This window comes from Heterodontus francisci, chromosome 1 (assembly GCF_036365525.1).
Source record: "Heterodontus francisci isolate sHetFra1 chromosome 1, sHetFra1.hap1, whole genome shotgun sequence".
NCBI classification, from domain to species: domain Eukaryota; kingdom Metazoa; phylum Chordata; class Chondrichthyes; order Heterodontiformes; family Heterodontidae; genus Heterodontus; species Heterodontus francisci.
In genome coordinates this window covers 113,328,888-113,351,188 of record NC_090371.1, presented here as the reverse complement: position 1 = coordinate 113,351,188, position 22,301 = coordinate 113,328,888, and the positions used below count along the sequence as shown (strand labels likewise).

The 22,301-nt window shown below is 41.1% G+C and overlaps 1 protein-coding gene across 6 annotated transcripts in view; it reads right to left on the bottom strand.

Moving 5' to 3' along the window:
• The window catches only part of mtus1b (microtubule associated tumor suppressor 1b), a 230,389-nt gene that overhangs the window by 172,394 nt on the left and 35,694 nt on the right, over window positions 1-22,301 (bottom strand). For all 6 annotated transcript variants that reach the window (XM_068034588.1, XM_068034613.1, XM_068034594.1 and 3 more), the window contains exons 2-3: window positions 15,275-17,740; window positions 12,746-12,956 (exon numbers count right to left, since the gene is read on the bottom strand). In XM_068034588.1, coding sequence (XP_067890689.1) covers window positions 12,746-12,956; window positions 15,275-17,596 — 2,533 coding nt within the window. In that variant the 5' untranslated portion in view covers window positions 17,597-17,740. The remainder of the gene's footprint in view (window positions 1-12,745; window positions 12,957-15,274; window positions 17,741-22,301) is intronic.

Here is a 22,301-nt window from a genome sequence, read left to right as displayed (position 1 = left end):
AAAAGAGGGCACAATTTTAGATTTAGTTTTAGGAAATTAAGTTGGGCAGGTGAAAGGAGTGGCAGTGGGAGAGCATTTTGTGATAGCGATCATAATTCAGTCAGTTTTAACATACTTATGGAAAAGGACAGAGATAGAACAGGATTTAGAGTTCTCAATTGGGGCAAGGCCAAGTTTACCAAATTGAGGAGTGATTTAAGCAAAAGTAGACTGGAAACAGCTACTTGTAGGTAAATCAGTGTCAGAGCAGTGGGAGGCATTCAAAGCGGAGATTCAAGGGATTCAGAGTAAACATGTTCCCACAAACAAAAAGGGTAAGGTAGCCAAATCTAGAGCTTCACAGATGTCAAGGAGCTTAAACACGGGTGAGGTCCCGGAGGACTGGAGAATTGCTAATGTTGTCCCCTTGTTTAAGAAGGGTAGCAGGGATAATCCAGGTAATTATAGACCGGTGAGCCTGACGTCAGTGGTAGGGAAGCTGCTGGAGAAGATACTGAGGGATAGGATCTATTCCCATTTGGAAGAAAATGGGCTCATCAGTGATAGGCAACATGGTTTTGTGCAGGGAAGGTCATGTCTTACCAACTTAATAGAATTCTTTGAGGAAGTGACAAAGTTGATTGATGAGGGAAGGGCTGTAGATGTCATATACATGGACTTCAGTAAGGTGTTTGATAAGGTTCCCCATGGTAGGCTGATGGAGAAAGTGAAGGCGCTTGGGGTCCAAGGTGTACTAGCTAGATGGATAAAGAACTGGCTGGGCAACAGGAGACAGAGTAGCAGTAGAAGGGAGTTTCTCAAAATGGAGACGTGTGACCAGTGGTGTTCCACAGGGATCCGTGCTGGGACCACTGTTGTTTGTGATATACATTAATGATTTGGAGGAAAGTATAGGTGGACTGATTAGCAAGTTTGCAGACGACACTAAGATTGGTGGAGTAGCAGATAGTGAAGGGGACTGTCAGAGAATACAGCAGAATATAGATAGATTGGAGAGTTGGGCAGAGAAATGGCAGATGGACTTCAATCAGGGCAAATGCGAGGTGATGCATTTTGGAAGATCCAATTCAAGAGTGAACTATACAGTAAATGGAAAAGTCCTGGGGAAAATTGATGTCCAGAGAGATTTGGGTGTTCAGGTCCACTGTTCCCTGAAGGTGGCAACGCAGGTAAATAGAGTGGTCAAGAAGGCATACGGCATGCTTTCCTTCATCGGACGGGGCATTGAGTACAAGAGTTGGCAGGTCATGTTACAGTTGTATAGGACTTTGGTTCGGCCACATTTGGAATACTGCGTACAGTTCTGGTCGCCACATTATCAAAAGGATGTGGATGCTTTGGAGAGGGTGCAGAGGAGGTTCACCAGGATGTTGCCTGGTATGGAGGGCGCTAGCTATGAAGAGAGGTTGAGTAGATTAGGATTATTTTCATTAGAAAGACGGAGGTTGAGGGGGGACCTGATTGAGGTGTACAAAATCATGAGAGGTATAGACAGGGTGGATAGCAAGAGGCTTTTTCCCCCAGAGTGGGGGTTTCAATTACTAGAGGACACGAGTTCAAAGTGAAAGGGGAAATGTTTAGGGGGGATATGCGTGGAAAGTTCTTTACGCAGAGGGTGGTGGGCACCTGGAACGCATTGCCAGCGGAGGTGGTAGATGCGGGCACGATGGAGTCTTTTAAGATGTATCTAGACAGATACATGAATGGGCAGGAGGTAAAGAGATACAGAACCTTAGAAAATAGGTGACATGTTTAGAGAGGATCTGGATCGGCGCAGGCTTGGAGGGCCGAAGGGCCTGTTCCTGTGCTGTAATTTTCTTTGTTCTTTGTTCTTACAGGGCAAGACGAGACAGAAAAGGAAAGCTTATGTCTGACAGAGAACTCAATACTACAGAAAGCAAGAGCAGTATAGAAAGTGGAAGGGTGAATTCAAAAAAGGAAATTTGGTTAAGCAAAGAGGGCATGAGAGAATATTGGCAAGCAAAATCAAGGTGAACCCAAAGATGTTTTACCAAAACATTAAGAGTAAGAGGATAACGAAGGAGAGAGTAGGGCCCATGAAAGATTAAAAAGGTAACCTATGTGTAGCAGCGAAAAAGATATTGCTATGGTTCTTAATGAATACTTTGGATCTGTCTTCACAAAAGAAGGGAACAATGCAGATATTGTAGCTAAGGAGGAAGAGTGTGAAGTGTTGGATGTGATAAACATCGGGAGAGGAAGTGTTAATGGGATTAGCCTCCTTGAAAGTTAATAAATCACCAGGGCCTGATGAAATGTACTCCAGGCTGTTAAAAGAAGCAAAAAAGATTTTCCAGTCCTCACTGGATACAGGATTGGAGAACTGCTAACCTTGTACCTCTGTTTAAAAAGGGTGCAAGGGACAGACCAAATCAATAATTACAGGCTTGTCAGTCTAACCTCAGTAGTGGGCAAGTTATTGCAATCTATTCTGAGAGACAGGATAAACTGTCACTTAGAAAGGCACAGGTTAATCAAGGATAGTCAGCATGGATTTGTTAAGGGAAGATCTCGTTTGACCAACTTTGACTGAATTTTGTGAAGCAAGGAAGATAGATGAGGGTAGTGCAGTTGATGTGGTCTATATGGATTTTAGCAGGGCTTTTGACAAGGTCCCACATGGCAGAATGGTGAAAAAATAAAATCCCATGGTATCCAGGGAAATGCAGTAAGGTGGATACAAAACTGGCGCAGTGGCAGGACACAGTAATTGTCGGCGGGTGTTGACGCTGCAAGATTGGACGCGTTAGGGTTGTTCTTTTTTTGAAGAGAGAAGACTGTGGGAGATCAGATTGAAAATGTACAAAATTTTGAGGGGCCTGGTTAGAGTGGAGTTGAAGGGTCTATTCACCTTAGCAGAGAGAGGTCAGTGATGAGGGGGCATAGATTTCAAGTGATTGATAGAAGGATTAGAGGAGAGATGAGGAAAAAGTTGTTCACCCAGGAGGGTGCTGGGGCTCTGGAACTCCCTGCCTGAAAGGGTAGCTGAGGCAAAAGCCCTCAACACATTCAAAAGGGGGCTGGATATGCACCTCAAGTGCCATAATCTGCAGGGCTATGGACCAAATGCTGGAAGGTGGGATTGGGATTAGAATACGTAGATAGTTTTTTGGCTGGCACAGACATGGGCCAAGTGGCCTCTTTCAGTGCCTTAAACTTTCTATGACTTCTATGATAACGCTAGATATCAATTGTTTTTCTGCTTTACTTCACAGCAAGTAAAACATAGTTATGATTTTACTAATTGAGAGAGACTTTTTTTTCCATTCATTCATGGGATGTGGGCGTCGCTGGCCAAGCCAGCATTTATTGCCCATCCCTAATTGCCCTCGAGAAGGTGGTGAGCTGCCTTCTTGAACCTCTGCAGTCCATTTGGGGTAGGTACACCCACAGTGCTGTTAGGAAGGGTATCCAGGATTTTGACCCAGTGACAGCGAAGGAACGGCAATATAGTTCCAAGTCAGGATGGCGTGCGACTTGGAGGGTAACTTGCAGGTGGTGATGTTCCCATGCATTTGCTGCCCTTGTCCTTCTAGGTGGTAGAGTTTGCGGGTTTGGAAGGTGCTGTCTAAGGAGCCTTGGTGCGTTGCTGCAGTGCATCTTTTAGATGGTACACACTGCTACCACTGTGCATCGGTGGTGGAGGGAGTGAATGTTTGTGGATGGGGTGCCAATCAAGCGGGCTGCTTTGTCCTGGATGGTGTTGAGCTTCTTGAGTGTTGTTGGAGCTGCACCCATCCAAACAAGTGGAGAGCATTCTATCACACTCCTGACTTGTGCCATGTAGATCGTGGACAGGCTTTGGGGAGTCAGGAGGCGAGTTACTTGCCTCAGAATTCCGAGCCTGACCTGGTATATATATATGGCTACTCCAGTTCAGTTTCTTGTCAATGGTAGCCCCTAGGATGTTGATAGTGGGGGATTCAGCGATGGTAATGCCATTGAATGTCAAGGGGAGATGGTTAGATTCTCTTATTGGAGATGGTCATTGCCTGGCACTTGTGTGGCGCAACTGTTACTTGCCACTTATCAGCCCAAGCCTGGAATTGTCCAGGTCTTGCTGCATTTTTACACGGACTGCTTCAGTATCTGAAGAGTCACGAATGGTGCTGAATATTGTGCAATCAGCGAACATCCCCACTTCTGACCTTATGATTGAAGGAAGGTCATTGATGAAGCAACTGAAGATGGTTGGGCCGAGGACACTACCCTGTGGAACTCCTGCAGTGATGTCCTGGAGCTGAGATGATTGACCTCCAACAACCACAACCATCTTCCTTTGGGCTTGGTATGGACTCCAGCCAGCAGAGTGTTTTCCCAATTCCCATTGACTTCAGTTTTGCTAAGGCTCCTTGATGCCATACTCTGTCAAATGTTGCCTTGATGTCAAGGGCAGACTCAAGACTCTTTTAGGGAAGAAATCAACGTTCCCCACATCACTTTCTACTTTGAACCGGCAGCTTGCCGTTTGCATTTGCAATCCAGCGAATTTTGTTTTGTTTTTCTCACATCGCCTCGAATTCAGCTCTTTTGTCCATGTTTGAACCAAGACTGTAATGAGATCTGGAGCTGAGTGGCCCTGGCGGAACCCAAGCTGAGCGTCACTGAACAGGTTATTGCTAAGCAAGTGCTGCTTGATGGCACTGTTGATGACACCTTCCAACACTTTACTGATGATCGAGAGTAGGCTGATGGGGCGGTAAGTGGCCGTGTTGGACTTGTCCTGCTTTGTGTACAGGACATACCTGGGCAATTTTCCACATTGTTGGGTAGATGCCAGTGTTGTAACTGTACTGGAACAGCTTGGCTAGGGGCGCAGCAAGTTCAGTCTTCAGTACGATTGCTGGAATATCGTCAGGGCCCACAGCCTTTGCAGTATCCAGTTTCTTGATATCACGTGGAGTGGTCTTCACTTAATACAAGTATCACCCTATTCATGGGTCATCTCAAAAGAAATTGGCCTAGATATTGTGGTTGTAATGGCAAAAAAAAAAAGGGTCACCATTCACCATCATTAGAACTGTGAAACTCAGCAACTTCTAGTTAAGCATGGAAATCCCAAAGTTGCTGTCAGGTGAATCCCTGCTCCTCCACAGGGTGCGCTGTGGAAGTCCCTACAGATAATGATCTGCAGAAGCCACAGAACTGAGAAGAACTTCCCCTTTTATGCTGCAATATATCACTGTTAAACCCACCCCCAAGTTACAGCTGGTCAGAAGTGTAAATGTATTTTTAATAGCTTACCAAGTCATAACTGCTGAACACCTCTGATCTTGGAAAATGAATTTTTCTATCAAGTTTCCAATTAAAAATATTAAACTACCAATTTTTAAGTTTCAGATATTTGTTTCTAATGTGTATGCCCCAATCTTGATATTGCTCCAAAATTTATGAGTGGAGGATAATCAATGCGCTTTACTTCCTGGCTTTATTGAGAAAATTTTCATGGGATTCACTACTTGATCACACTGTTGGACACCTGGAAATCTGGACTTCATGCCAAATTCAAACAAATATTGGCAAAAATGAAACCATGCCACAGATCAGTAGATCTTTGTGAACATGTTTCTTCAAGGTCAGCAGAAAGCACTATTGCTTCTCTGCTTACCACAAAATCTGGCGATTAGCTTCCAATGACTCTTGAGTCAGAACTGCTCAGGATTTTTTTTTGTTGGGGAGGGGGGGGGGGGGGGGGGGGTGCGGTGAGGGAAAGGAAAGGGAGACACACGAAAGTGCCCCAAAATCTTTTAGAAAATGTGAAGGTCCATGCTAGTTGCGAACCCAGGAAACAGAATCTGAACATAATACCCTTGCAACTACTTGCGTTAAGATCAAGTCAATTAAATCTCAACCAACAGACATTATGGACTGCCAATTACATTAGGAGAAGCCTGCTGTTTAGACACCCCATCTGAACTGTTACGTATACTTCCCAGTTCTGCTAACCTGCGATTTCCTTTCAGAATTCAGTCTAACTCGAAAGGAGCGTTTTGAATGCATTGCATCACGGTTCCTCTCATAGCAAAGTCACAAATCCCAAAATTTAATACAAGGTTTAAAATAAGGCATACAACTTCAACTAGTAGATTAGCATAAAATACAAAAAACTGAGCAGGACAGAAGTAAAATATATTGACCAAAATGACTAAAGGCCACTGAAACCCTTATTTACCCAAATAATTATCAACTGGGATAACTTTATAGAATGAAGGGTAAGAAGTGAAAGGAATTTTGAAATTGTTTTCAGTAGAACTTCCTTGATCAGTATGTCCTCAGCCCAACTAGAAAAGAGGCATTGCTGGATCTGGTGCTGGGCAATGAAGTGGACCAATGCTGGAATTTGACATTGACGGAGGCCCTGCCCACTGGACAAAAAGTCAGGGGCAAGCTCACCTGCACTGGGTCTGGAAGCCACACAAGGATTTTCCAAACCCCAGTTCCTTAAATGGCCTTGGGCGGGACTTCCACCCGAGGTAGGAAGAGCTGCCGGCCAGTGGGCCTGCAGTTCAGTTCCAACAGCGCCACTGGGAGCCGTGGCCACTGCTGGGACTGCCTAGTTATAGCAGCAAGAGGGACGCTGGCCTGGAAACAAGTTGGAGGTCTTGCCAGGGACAGTCGGCCAGGTTCTGGTGAGGCAAGCCTGAGAGGAGTGGTGGTGGAAGGTTGTGTAGTGGGGGTGGTTGGGCCTCCATGGGGCACAAGGTGCCCAAAACAGTTAGTTCCCACCCCCCAACAAAACCTGCAAGGAGGCTGCCAGATTTTTCTTAGCAGCTGCTTTAGTGATCTCAGCTGCCTGGTCACTGGTAAAAATACCAGTGGTGGCATGAGGTGGCTTTTAAGTGGCCACTTAAAGGGCCTTGATTGGCCTGGGGAAGACAGGCCATTTCTTGCCACCACCCCTCGTAAAATTTGCAGTAGGGGCAGGAAGGCGTGGGGAACAGCATCCCCTGCCTCCCACTCAAATTTTATGACCCCCACCACCAGACCACTCCTATCAGGGGATGGGGAATGTGTAAAATTCCAGCTCAAGTGTCTCTGGGAGAGAACTTGGGTGGATAAGAGTGATCATCTGATCATAAAGTTTGGACTAGTAATGCAGAAAAAGCAAGGAACAAAATTAAGGGAGAATGTCTTGATTGGAAGCAGGTTAATTTCAGCACAATGAGAAAGGATATAACCAGGGTAGAATGGAACCAAATACTGGCATGATAAGCTGCATCAGAGCAGTGTTAGCTTTAAGGAAGAGATGTTTCAGGTACAGGCTAGGAACATTCCAACAAGGGTGAAAGGTAAGGGAACCAAGAACAGGGCTGCTTGGTTGACGAGTGAAGTAAAGTTGATGAAACAAAAAAAATGCACGCCGGGTGAACTCAAGTGAGAACCAGGTCATAAACAAGAGGTTCAGAGGGGACATGACGAGGAAAAGAAGTCTGGCAAAGATAGACTATGAAAATAGAATGTCAGTTAACATACAAGGGAATCCAAAGATCTTGTACAGGCATGTAAATAGTAAGAGAAAGAATGGGGCATATTAGGGATAGAGAGGCTGAGAGATGCAGGACAAGGCTAATGTACTTAATGAGTATTTTGTATGTGTTCACTAAGGAAACGGAGGCCGACAAGGTCAGTAGAAACAGGGATAGTAGAGACAATAGATAAGAAAGGAGGGTGGGGCAGGGGAGAAGAGTACTAGAATAAAGGTTGGTTATGCATAGGGTAGTTATGTCACCTGGTCCAGATGGCTTGAATCGTTAAAGGAAATGGAGGTGAAGATAGCAGAAGGGCTTGCCATAAATCTTACAACCTTCCCTGGATACAGGGTAGGCGCCAGAGGATTGGACCATGGCAAATGTGACACCCTTATTCAAGAAAGGGTGCTAAGACTGCCCTACAGGTCAGTTAGCTGATCAGTGATGGCTCAAGTTTAGAAACTATAATCAGGGGAAATATCAGACAGAGGTTTAAGTTAATTATGGATAGTAAGCATGGATTTGTAAAAGGCAAATCATGCTCGACAAATGTAACTGAATTTTACATGTGAACGTATGTATTACGAGCAGGAGCAAGCCACCTGAGCCTGCTCCACCATTCAAGATGATCATGGCTGATCTGATTGTAACCTCAACTTCACATTCCGCCTCGCTCCGATAACCTTTCACCCCCTTGCTGATCAAGGTATGATGTTTTGATGAAGTAACAGAGGTGGTTAGTGAAGGGAATGCAATGGATGCGAAAGGAAGCATTTGATAAAGGTACCACATAAAGGGCTGGTTAAGAAAATTGAAGCTCATGGAATAGGAGGGTCAGTGTCCGATTGGATTAAAAAAAAAATTGGCTTATGGACAGAAAACCAAACTTGGAGTTGCGGCAAACAGTGGGAAAGACTTAAACTGCCCGCAACAGGACATAGATAGGCGAGCAGAATGGGCAGACGTAATTTAATACTGACAAATGTGAGGTGATGCATTTAGGTGCAAGGAATAGGGAGGCGCAATATAGATGTAATGGCACATTTGTAAAGAGTTTGCACCAACACAGGGATCTGGGGGTGCATGTATATAGATCTTTGAAGGGGGCGGGACAGATTGAGAGCGTAGTTAAGTAAAGTATCTGGGATCTTAGGCTTCATAGAGGCAGAGAGAGTACAAAAGCAGGGAAGTTATCTTGAAACTTTAGAGCTCTGGTTAGGCCCCTGAGTACTGCATCCAGTTCTGGTCCCCACAATCAGGAAGGATGTGAGGGCCCAAGAGAGGGTGTAGAGGAGATTTACCAGAATGGTTCCAAGGATGGAGAATTTTAGTTACAAGGTTAGGTTGGAAAAGCTGGGTTTGTTCTCCATGGGGAAAAAAAAAGGAGATTGAGGGGAGATTTCATAGAAGCGTATAAGATTATGACAGGCTTAGATAAGTTAGACAAGGAAAAGCTGTTCCAATTAACAAATGGTACAAGGACTATGGGGCAGATTATAGGTTTGGGGTGGGGGAGGAAAGGAACACTGGCAGAATATTAGGAAGCATTTCTTGTTAATATAAATACAGCAGGTGGTAACAACCTGGACCTCACTGCCCACAAGGGTGGTGAAAGTGAAAAGGATTCTAAAAAGGCTTCTAAACAAAGTTGGATGGCCACCTGAGAGAGAGAGAGATCGAGCCGGAGAGTGGGACTGACAGCATAGCTCAGTGGAGAGCCGGCGTAGACTCAATGGGTCCAATGGCCTCCTTCTGTGCCCCAAATGACTGATTCTGAATGCAGTTAAAGTGCAAGAACCTGTTCCCCTCCCCAATGCATAGGTATAGCACACGATGCAGATTATATACACGACAAGACATCCATGTATGGGAAGATAGGTCACCACAAAAAATTTTATTGAAGGCATTTCAATACATAACCCAATTCCTTGTTTTTCTAATATTTTCCCTATTTATTCTTAGAATGTGGGCAACACTGACTAGTATTTGTCCCTTTGATGCCCTTGGAAAACGAGTTAACTAGTGTTAGAATGGAGTCACATGTCGGCGAGACCGCCTTTCCTCAGTCATTATTAAACCAGTTGAGTTGTGTTGTAGTTGACAGCTTTTATAGAGAGATAGTCAATTCAATTTCACAACTTGCCTCATTGGATTTGAGCTCCACTTCAGTTATTAGTCCAATACCATGACCATTAGACTACCAAACCAATTTTTGAAAAGTGCTATACTCCAAAAGAATACATCTGTCCATACACTGACGACTTAAACCATTTAGGCACATATTAAAAATTTCGTATTCAAGATTTTCTTCCAACATGCTGATTTCACCACACTACATCTACGTTCTGTGTATTAAACCTATGCTGCTCTTGTTTTTGGTTGTAACTATCAGGCAATCATTGACAAGATGGTGTTTCAAGGAGAAGGCCCATAATCCTTTGCCTTTTTTTAAAAACACACCCATGATACTCCTGGTATTCCCTACCTATAACTATAAACTCAGTGACTACAAAGAAATAAGGTTTGCTAGTCCACTAATTGGGTGCAATGGCTGTTGCTGGATAAGGAATCCAGAAGCCTGGATTAAATGAGAATCCAAGTGCAATTCCCATGGCAGTTTGAGAATTACATTGAAAAAGAAAATAAGTAGTAAAGTTAATAGAAATTAATTAAGTTGTCAGATTGAAATCAGTCAGTGTTTAAAAAAAAATACAAGATGCTTTTTGAAGGAAAGTTGCCTTCACTGGTTTTGCCTCGTGTAACTGCAGTCCTTTCCCAGAATACCGCTGAAAGCTACTCGGTTATACCAAAATACTTAAGCAGCACACAATCACTTGGGGCAACTCGGAATTTAAAATAAATGCTGATTTTGCCAGCAATACATACTTCAAGATGCAGTTAGAAAGTAAAGACTGGGAGGGGAAAAAAAAGTGTCAGAACATGACTATAGTCTCTTCCTGTGGTAGAGATCACAGGAAAATAAGTGTTGTCAACAAGTTGCAGCAGCCAAATTATGCCAGTAATGGACAGGATGTAGGATGAATTCGATGGGAAGAGAGTCAGTCAATCAAGCAGACTGCTCTGACCTATATGGTTGCAAGCATCTGGAGTGTTGTTACATCTGCACTCATACAAGCAAGTGTTGGGTATTCCATCACACACCTGACTTCAGTCTTCCGAATGTTTGTGGTGTCAAGGAGGCTAGACACTCAGTACCAACTTCCTCTGTGTTTTAGTTGCAGTTATGATGTTGATAATAGATAGTCCAGGTAAACCTCTGGTCAATAGACACTTCAAGATTTTCCAATTTGTTAGCTCCGCAAAGAACTAGTTTCTAGTTGCACCTTACCCAGAGTCAGTCAATGTGTTCTCCAGGTGTTTGTGCTGGTCAAACTTTTCGTGCACTCAACTCATCACTGACTCATGCACTTTGTTGAGTAGTCAAAAGGACTAAAAAAATGTATAACAGGTTATGGAATATAGAAGAAGCAAAAGTGGGATTTTAATTTAAGGTTTCAACCACTTAATATCCTTCAAGCACCATGGCATTTATTGGGGGAAAATTTTCAACTTCAGAGCCAATATCTAAAAATAAATCACTGACCCACACAGCACAGCATTCCCTACAAGATTGCAGCAGTTCATAAGTTAATGTAGTGACAGCAGCATCATGAACTAAAACCACAGGCTTTCACTGAAATGAAATAAAGTCACAATTTAAGTGCACACGCCTCGTCTTCAACCTCAGTCCTGGTAACTTGACTCTGCAGCGCCAATAAGACATTACATTTGGTTTCAATCAAGGGGACAAGAGGTTCTTTGTTTAAAAGAAATTCTAGGACAGAATTCAAATACCTTGAATAGCTTTGCTTAAATTATTGCAGTTCATTTAAAAAAATTAGGTAGATGTTTACTTGCACAAACCAAAATTACAAGAGAAAAGCAGCTTTGGCCCAATTCTAACGTTGGTGTCAATTAGACAGCTTTACAACATAGTTAATTTCTAAAAATGATTTTCCCAATTATTTCAATTTGGCTTCAAAGCTCCAAAAATTCAACAGGAACAAAGTTGACTTGAGAACAGTTAAAAGGAATTTAGATAACTTCAGTGCGACAATGTGGGAAGCTGAAAAAAAACAAAAATGCTCGAGACAATTAAAACTGCTTTAGAAACAAATCACTGAAAACCCACTAATGTTGAAAATCAATTAGGAACAGTAAATGCTGAAAACAATCCACAGATGCCTCCTGGAGTTAAGTTTTCTTTGAAAATGCTGTCTGATCAGTTTCCAGCATTTTCTATTTAGCAACAGCAGTGACTGTTGAGTTGCCAAGGCTGATGGATATTAAATATGAAACACGCAGTTAAATGCTAAATGTTGCAATTGTATGGCTAACAGATCCATGCTGTATCATGTACATGGAAAGATGGCCATGAAGTCGCCTCCAGATTGGGGCTTTCAGTACTCAGTTGCTTACTGCTGATTTTGAAAAGACTTGTGCTTATGCATCTAATAAAGTAGCAATTACCAGGATTTGAGAAATAATTTTTTTGTTGCCAGTGTTTCTCTTGTGACCTTTAAAATACAAAAATATCTTACAAAAGAAATTTTGCATAAAAATTGGTTAACTTCCTACACAACTTCATTTTATGCTTCAGAAATTGCTATCGGGAATGCATATTGGGAATTAATGAATACACAAGATGGCATGCTTGTTCAAATCTTGCGAGCAGGATACTTCCAGTGAGCTTACCAAGAATTGTTTGCAGCAAATCAGATGGTTTCAAACTGTTTTTATAACTGTTCTTCCCTGTGCCACAACTGTAGTGTCACTTGAGAAACTCAAAACTACCATTTACCTCATTCAAAATAGTTTTTATGCTGTTCAAAGCATAAACCTAATATACCTTTTCCAATGCTGTAGACAGTGCAACTGTATCGGTTTAGATAACTCAAAACTTCTGCAAACTACAGAAGCTCATGGTTTTAGAAGGCAGCACACAGGATGGCTTCCAACCCGGTTTGGTTGGCTCATCCGCAGTTCCTATTTTGTTTTCATTACTTCTCGTCAACACGAGAGTTCTAGAAAGCACCATTTTTATCCATGTTGTAAGACATTATCTGCAAGTTTCACATAATTTAACAAAAATTGCAACTTAATTTCACGTTTACATTAGTTTAAGTAGTTACAACATTTTACATTTATCCATTTTAATTAGTTTGGTTTGCACATAAATCAGTGCAGATCCTTACCAGAGATTAACGGCTGTTTATTTGTTGAACAATGCATGATGCCAGAACGGCCATCTTTGTTCACACTTCCCAATCGTGTTTTCGGTACAGAAGACAGCACTTTTAATTTTGCAGACTGCGCAGACAGGCTCTTAGTATTGCCGAGAGATGGTCTCTGTCCAACTTGAACTTCACTGATGCTGGGTGCTGATGATTTATTAGTTAAAGGAGCCTGCAATAGAAAGAAAAAAGATATTTTGGGAAAAGGAGGCACACACATTTTGCAAAGACTGTTCTAGTTTTCCTTTACGACATGCCATTTAATATTTTACTTCATTTGCTATTTATAAAATTTTGTTCTTAAACTGTGCTTGAAGAAACTGGCAACAGTCCCAATTTTCTTCTCATGTGTAAACACTCACTGAATAAGGAATCGTATCCCTGAAGTTACCACCCACCACCTCCCCACACCCACCCCAAGCACATCCAAGATTCTGCTACATGTAACCACATGTAATGGTGTGCATTTTGTGTAATGCAAATACTGGACAAGGATAAGGCTTCATAAAAATATGGAATACCTAGCAATATAAAATTGCCAAGATGCTTAGCATACAACTGTTAGTATTACTCATTCAATAATCAAAAATATACAACAGACTCCAACACATTTTAATGGTGTTAAGAAGCCAGTGTGCCACTGAACTGTACCAAGGTCAATCCTTGGCTTGCATCAAGTTGTCGGATTTCAGTGAGTGCAACTGTAGAAAGGTGGGGGGGGGGGGGGGGAGCGAAAAGGAGCAGAAAAGAAAAAGGAGACCATTGACAGGGGTGGTGGATGGAGAAGATAAAAGGTTTCTGATGAGAAGATGTATAAGCATGCTCACACTGACATCTCCACAGAAATATATCTTCAGGATAGGATTGGAGAACAGTGGGCAACACCCAAATTTATTGTCATCAATGTTGCAAATAATTTTATGACTACCTGGAGGATCTCAAGTCCATGGGATGACTGATACACAGAACTATTTGGAGAATCAAGAGTAGAAATTTGTGTAACAGAATTGAAGGATGTAGATACGTGATCCTGATGACATAATTAGTGCTGGTCTTAATTATCTCCAGCCAACCAAAGGGTGCAGCAGGGTGGTGCATAGGGAAATTGTTAAAGTGTTAATCAAATGGTACTGCTATTGATTTCTCTTTCCAGTAACTTACCAATTGGAACCAATCACACGAGCAATTTCAAAATACTTTGAAAAGGATATCCTCTAGTAAGACTTTGGGAGACTTGGTGTGACAGTATTTACAAAAAAATGATATTTGGTACATTTGTTTAACTGTAGGAACACAGGATAGATATGAATTTTATTGATAGCTGGCTGTAAAGTTGAATGTGATTGTAATTACAGAATAAGTGATCACACATTTAAAACACAGAGATGCGAAGGAATTTCTTCTCAGAGGGTGGTGAATCTCCAGAATTCTCTACCTCAGTGTTGTGGAGGCTAGGTCACTAAATGGATTTAAGGAGGTGGATAGATTTTTGAAACTTCGGCGAGTCGAGGGTTATACGGAGCAGGCCCGAAAGTGAGTTGAGGTCTGGGACATATCAGCCATAATCTTATTGAATGGTAGGGCAGGCTTAAGGGGCTGAATGGCCTAATCCTGCTATTTCTTATGTTCTTATGATCAAGACTTTAATGTTGGCCTTTGCAAACAAGGAGACATCTGTTGAAAGGACTACAGCCTTGGGTGAAGTGAACTAATGCCAGCACAAGAATATCAAATCCTTTGATAGATCTTCAGCCAAAGGATTTAATTGGCAGATCATATTTGGGCGAGACCCCTCATTGCCCACCTCAAGTCAGCAATCTTCACTTTCTTCTCTGCATCTTTCACAGTTCTTAAATCAGAGCCAAAATTACACAATGGTCATCATTTCCTGTTGGTTCTGCCATTCTTAATTTCCTCAGTTTATTCCCAAAACAAATAGTACTTTCCATCATTAGGTGGGAAATACAGATCCAGGAAGCAGCCCTGGATATATTATAAAAAGTATCCCCAATTATACTGGAATAGGATAGCTGTTGACAATCTTGGGTCATTGAAAAAAAAAAATCAGATTATTGCCTTGTGGTTGTATATTTCTCCAAACTAACTGCAAATATTCAGCTCCATCTCAACCACTGGCAAACTCACTAATGTACACCCAATAATTCACAAATTCAGAGAGTGCCAACACACACCAGCCACAAAGTTAAAATCACATTAAAGAATGGAACATTGCTGGTATTCAAACTTGCATTTTATAATTTACTACAATGAGTGCGCTTTTAAGCAATATAAGCTGAACTTTTGGTCCTGCTTAAATGCTCTCCCTAATCCATCAACCCAATCAAATACTTCAAATGATGCCAGCCGCAGATTGGACTGTTAGATGCAATAGAAATTCAACTCAAATAAGCAAGATAGTTTTCTCCAAAAAAAAAGTTTAAAAAAAAGCTGTGCACGAGTTTCATATCGATAATACTAGTTGTCACTTACTTCTGTGGTGTGAACATTCTCCAAAGTAGCAGCTGAAATTGGACAATTAAAACTGACCAGGTGGCCATCTATCACACCTGCCAAGCTACTACATCGTGCTCTTGGTTTTTCAACAACTGGAACCATCTGCCTTGATGGATTAGTTTTTTCTGTTCCATCATAGTGAAAGGTTTTATGAAGTTGACATGTAATAGATCCCACAGAAGAATGAGATGACTTGAAGTGCAATGAACCAGATACTTGACTTTCTGCTCCATTTGCAAAGACTGATGTTGAAGATGCTCTGGTTTGAGGGCTGTTATTGCGACTGGATTTTGAGATTTTCTTTTCTGTCATACCAGAAGTTGATTGCTCGTTAGTGGGGGGTGTTTTCCTAACCACAACTTTCTGGAATTTCAAGATTTCGGATTTTGGTTTCAAAGCCAATTTTGAAAGTGGTTCCTTTTTTGTGTGTTTTGGCAGAGGAGATGGAGAATGTGGAGACTCAAGAGAGGAGATGGAAGTGACAGACCTTGGAAAGTATTTAGATGAACGCTCTGCTGAAAGGGACACATTGCTTTTTGGCAGTAAAGACATCTTCAGAGTTCTAGATACAACTTTGGGTTTGACATTGTTAAAATTAGGTTTAGGATAACTTTTGATCTCCACTTTAGACAATTTTGCTTTCATATTTGCATTGGATTTTATATTGAACCCTGGTTTCTGTACAGGATCCCTTCCATCTGGCTGCAGCACGAAGTGAATTGGAGACTCTACCAGAGATGTGGAACAGCTTTCACGGTCAGGTAGATCAGTTAAATTCGGAAATTTTGCATTGAAAAAAGTATTTTTTCTGGACTCTGGCAAAGGAGTTGATGTTTGAGTGTATGAATTTCCACATTCATGAACTGTTGGACTGGAAATCAAAAAGGTTTCATCATTTGCATTCCTCTCGATAGGTGTTCCTGCTTGGGGTACAAGCTCCTGTGTCTCAGCGCTCCAGCTGATAATTTTAGATTCAGGTTTAGAATCATTATTTACTTCCGTTAACACTATAAATGTAGTATTCATTGCTGAGCTTACTGGCATTTTGTAAGCTTCAGCCTCACCCATTCTTGTGTTACTGGTGTCTTGATAGCACTGTTCACTTTTAACTGGTAACTGTGCATCTATTGTTTCTTCCAGTTGATCTTTACAATTGTGAGAAATACTAACAGAACAGATTCCACAATGACCTACTTGCTCTCTCAAATTCTGATTTGTATCGAAGGTGGGAAACTGCGATAGTCTAGTACTATGGTTACTCAACTCTCTTTGAAAAACTATTTTTTCCGCTTTATCTAGGACAGGCTGCTGATTTGATACCCTTACAGCACACTCTTGAGAATTAAAGCTGGTTTCTACAGGTAGCTGATAACTAATCTGTGCATCGTCCATAATCTCACCCTCACCTGGGGATTCTAAAGCCTCCAATGACTGATCTGACATAACAATTGGATGATTTGAACTGTTAGAAAATACAGATGATTCAAGACCAGGCACACTAGATTCATGTTCAATGCTACCTACACTATTGCCCTTCATTACGAACTTGCATTCAGGTAGTATTGAGTATTCCAAACTTCTTTCCATATTTGTTGTAATCTGAATTACTGTGTCATTAGGCTCGTCAGTTATGCCAGACTTCAAGCTGTCACTTGAAACATTATTCTCCAATGTCTTAAGATGTGCTTCATTTGTAACGCAAGTCTTCAACTTTTGTTCAATATCTGTTGCATGGCACTCAATTGAGGGTTTGATGCAAAGCAACTGACTTTTGACAGTGTAATTTTGTTTGTGGTTTAGCACACACTGTCCAGGATGTCTTGATGTGGCAGAACTCTTGGAATGCCAACTCAAATTTGCTGTCACGCACTGATAATCTGAAGAGCTGAGTGAATTAGTGATAACCATGTCAGATGCTTCATGATCACAGTTTCCAGCCATTTCCAATTCAGATCTGTCTGTGCCCTGCAGCCTACAAGCTGCTTGGTCAGCAAATGTTTTCTTGACATCACCAATATTAAATGAAAGTATCTGCATATCTGGGCTCACTCTGTTTCCATTGGCCAATGAAGTTGTAACATGGATTGTTTCATGAGATATTCCTGTGCTGCAGGGGATTTCATTGCCATTTGGGTCATTGATCAAAATGGGCAAATGGAAGTGGTTTATTGCATTGTCCGAGGACTCTCCCATCCCACTGGAGCTGTTGGCTTGAAAACTCATTTTAAAACATTTCCTTTTAAATGAAACCTTACAGGGCAGGTTCGAGATCAGCAGCAGTGCACCCAACACTTTCATGGAACATGGGAAATTGACTTTGAACCTCAAGCCAGTAGAATGAAAAGGTTAAGAATTTTCTTCAAAACAACCACCACACTTGCTATACTTTTGGCATGCTTGAAGAATCAATACTTGGAATAGTGACAATTTTGTGCGCTGAAGCTAAAAAGAGAAAACAAAGAAATGTTAACTATATTAGAGATGCAACAAAGCTAAGTTCAGTCTTGCTGGATTTGTTAATTTCACAATTACATGCGGCAAGACAAACACCAAGGTGACATTCATGGCTGAAATAGAAGAAAAACATTTGGAAATGATATACTTCATATTTAGCAAAAGGTTGGAACTTGCCAGAGACCACAAAAAACACTTTTGTAAATCAAACCTCACATTAAAAACGATCAAAACACTGCCAGAAACAGCATGTCTTTGCAGTATGTTTAAGCTAGAATCCTATGGACAGGATATGTTTTGGAAATTTCCCTTGATTTCATTACCATTCTGATAACATCTTCAAAATCACAACTAGTTTGTTCTTGATGTAGGGATAGAACAATTGACCTGAATGGTTTATGTTGCCTATTTAAATTTATACCATTTCTATTGATCTATAAATTTTAAGTAACTTCTCTCCCCACCCCCCATCACCATTAGCAGTTGCATCTTAGAAGCTGGTATGTTGAATAATTTAATGATTTAATTGTAGAAACCGATAATTAATTCAATATCCCCACTTCAAAAAAAAATGTCCTCAAGGTCAATCGAGAAGACAATGCTCTGAATAGCAATAAACTTAAAAAACATGTTTTGTAGAGGACAAATCAGGGCTGTGCATCATAAATCCTCCTAAAAGCAAGGGGGGGGGGGGGGGTGGTGTGGAGAAAGAGGGGGAAGAGGAAGAAAAGCATAACAAAATTGCTATTCATGCTGTAAGGAAGTTCATGTGTTCTCTGAACAGTTTATGTACCTTATGAATTGTTTGCTACATCTATTCCCATTGATTAATGCTTTTTGGTATTCTGACTGCAGAAGAACCTAAATGGTTGTGGTGTAGATCCTGTGTGCAGAGTTCATTGGGTGGTTGGGACGTGGAGTGTGTAGAACATCGGGAGGAGGGAAGAAGAACACTGACTGAACACATGATTGGAATTCTGAAAATAAAGGTCAGTCTTAATTGAACTTAATTGCCATTAATGTGTGTCTCAATATGAGTCTCAACTCACTGACAGTTCATCAGGGTGGTGGCCCAGACTAATTGCACCAACAGACACACTGTCTGCAACAAACCTTATAGACAATGGTTGCCCTGGAAATATGTACATGCCTTTCTTTCTGCCTTACCTGAATAGAGACATCACAAATAAAAGATACTCATAGCTGGTGTGCAACTGGAGGGTCTCCCAAAACTGTTGGGAGCAGGAAATATGTTAGGTGGCAGTGGTGGTGAGGTGCCATGGTTGAATTGCTGAGATGACCCAATTCAGGGTTTCACCTTAATGCACCATTTTCTGACTCTGGCCCCTTAAAAGAAGGAAGGGTCAGAGCCCATGAAGACAGACATTGCGGCTGCAGCTGGTGAATAGTGACCTGGTCTGTCACTGGAAGACATGTGAAGACAGTTTGGGGAGTAACTCCAGCATGTGGGATTACCAAGCAATTGGTATTTAGAGTATGTCACTTAGTGGGTGATATTACAACCAGGTGAGAAAGGAATCTAGGGTTCTCTCTCAGCCTTCACCGGGTCTTACTGTAACAGGGTTTAATTTTAAACAGTTATTTTAGCTCCCCCTTGGTGAACCCTTTTTCACTAAACTTCCAATTTAAAGGCAAAGAAACTAGCCAAACAGATTTTTAGGTTTAAAGAAAAAAGGTTGAACTTTATTAAACTTCAACTCTAATTCAGTTAACGCCTATGGATACGTGACAATCCCACACTAGCATGCATATATAGAGACAGAAAAAAAGAAAAAAGTTTGAGGCAATATCTGAAGATGGTTTTGGTTACTATTCTTCAAACTCCATGTAAAGTCCTTGATTGTAGGTAGGTCTTGCTTTTCATTGGGGCCCAGTATTCTTCTTGAACCTTGTTCGATGTAGGAGACTTTTCTCTTGCGATTCATGTGTCCTCAGTGGGTTCAGAGGCTTGAGCGGAAGAGATAGGAGCAGACAGGAGAGGCCTTCTCACTTCAGTAGCAAACAGTCGGAGTTCAAAAACTCAGTCACTAGTTCAAAATAAAACCCTGGACCAGCCAGTCATGTGACAAACTGGTTTAACTAGTCCTGGCTTTTGTCGATTGTATCACCTTAGCAATCTCTGGAATGCTCTTCCTTACACCTTCAATGTCTGGTGATCAAAATCCATTGTGGGTTGAATGTGTCAGGGAATGGTCTGTTAGTATGCAAATGTTTTTCAGCCAAGTGTCCGGCAGCCCTTGTAACAGGGCTTCTCTTCTTCCCAGCAAGTTCAAAATCAATATTCATAAAACAATTAATATGCCTCATTCTTGGCAGGTGGGGGCCTGCATGACCGTTAATAAAAGGTCTACCATATTTAGTGGAACAGCATCCAAGTTGTGGGCCACTGATATCCAGAGTAAAGGCCAGAACCTTTAGACCAGAGAGAAGGTCTAACAATACTGCATTTAAAACAGATAACAACTCAACTATTAAAGACTCAATCTGAAATGGTCAAGTGAAGAGTAAAAAAAAAATGCCATGTGTGAAGAAATGCAAGCTCTGCTTACATGAAGCACTCACATACCTTTCCTCCATATCGACAAAACAATCCTGTTAGCAAGGCTTTCATCTATTCAGGTCTAACCCACCCTTAAAAATGTGTCTTACAACACCCTTCCCACTAAGAAAAGCATTTTCCATTATCCTTTTGCACCATGCTTTGAGTAGGTAATTCTCACTCATTTGGCCCGTTCTTTGAAATATGAAACCCCAGGACATTACATCTATACAGTGCCTTTAATTTAAGTTGTGAACAGAATCAAGAGGCAGAACTGGCTTCAGAACAAAACAGATCAAAATTTGAAACAAAAACCAACTGTAGCAAATTAACTAATCAGGTACCTAAACAATGCAGATCCCAGTACTTCAGGATACCATTAAATGATTTGTCAGCAAAGCTAATCAAAGCTGAAAGGATAGGCAGGTAGACCAGTAAGTGCTGGGATTCTTAATTTTAAGTGAAAAGACATGTCCTAATGACTTTAGCTTAATAATCAGGTAGTCAACACATTTTTTTCTTCTCCATTCACTTCAAAATGTGGGTGTCACTGGGAAGTCCAGCAAATATGGTACCCATCCCTAGATGCCCTGGACAGATGGTAGTGGGCTAGATTCTTGAACCACAGCAGTCTTTGCTTTAATGAATATTCTTTGTTATCGTTTGATACAAGTAGCTTGCTAGACCACTGAAGATAGTTCAGAGTCAACCATGCTAGTGATTGGGATCTCAGAGCTCAGAGGTCAGAGCAGCCCAAGACTGCAGGTTTCCATCCTGAACAGGATATTAGGAGGAGAGTCGAATTTTTAAATATAGCTGTCGTCATTAATCACTGATTTGTTTCTCTTAAAACAATTCAAATTGTTATATTTTCCACTATTGTTTGGATTACTAATTCAGAAACAAAATCACTATCAAATGAGGCTTACACAAACAAACAGTAAAAATGTTATGGCTACCATGTTGAATTTTCTCCAATTCAGTGCTCTGAAATTGAAATACTTTGTATTTAGTTAAATCACAAGCTAGTTGACTCCAGAAGTCATTTTAAATTCAACTAGTAACATCTGTCTTCTAAAACTGATTACTTAGGTGGGTAATTTCATTAAAAAAGTGTTCTCCTTTAAGCAAAAAGTTACTCATTAAATATCAGCAGGTTCAACGGGTTGTCAGTTGCATTCCTAAACGTACTGATACAGGTTCTATTTTGAGATTGGTTAACTATTGACAAAATGGTCAATCTTGTATGTATTAGTACATTTTGTATCAGGTTAGTACAAAACGCTCTACACATTTCTGCAAATTAGATCAGATACTTAATTAAAATTATAGAAATAACTTAGTCTAGATCTTTTTTCATTAAAAATCACTGTCCCACTATTTTGCTAGGTGCAACATTTATCCAAGTTCCTCAAACTGAAGTGTACTAAACTAGTTACATTTTGCATTAAGTTTCAAAATCAGATGTAGCCATTGTACATTTAATACATTTCAATACAAAATGGAATCCTACATCTAGACTTTTAAGTTTGAACATAGTTATTCACAGTACAGAGATTGAAGGCCATAGAGTCTGAAAACCATCAATTACCCATCCAAGATAAAGGAAAATCCCAAGTCGTTTCATAAGTATATTAAGGGCAAGAGGATAACCAGGGAAAGAATAGGGCCCCATCAGGGACCAAAAAGTGGCAATGTACATGTGGAGCCAGAGAATGTAGGTGAGGTTTTGAAGGATTACTTTTAATGTGTTCACGATGCAGAAAAAGGATGATGTAGGTGGAAAGATCAGGGAGGGGGGTTTGTGATATACTTGAACATATTAGCATTAAAAGGGAGGAAGTATTAGCATACTTAAAAAAGTGGATAAATCCCCAGGCCCAGATGAGATGCATCCCAGGCTGTTAAATGAGGCAAGGGAGGAGAGAGCAGGGGCTCTGACACAAATTTTCAAATCATCTCTGGCCATAGGAGAGGTGCCAGAGGACT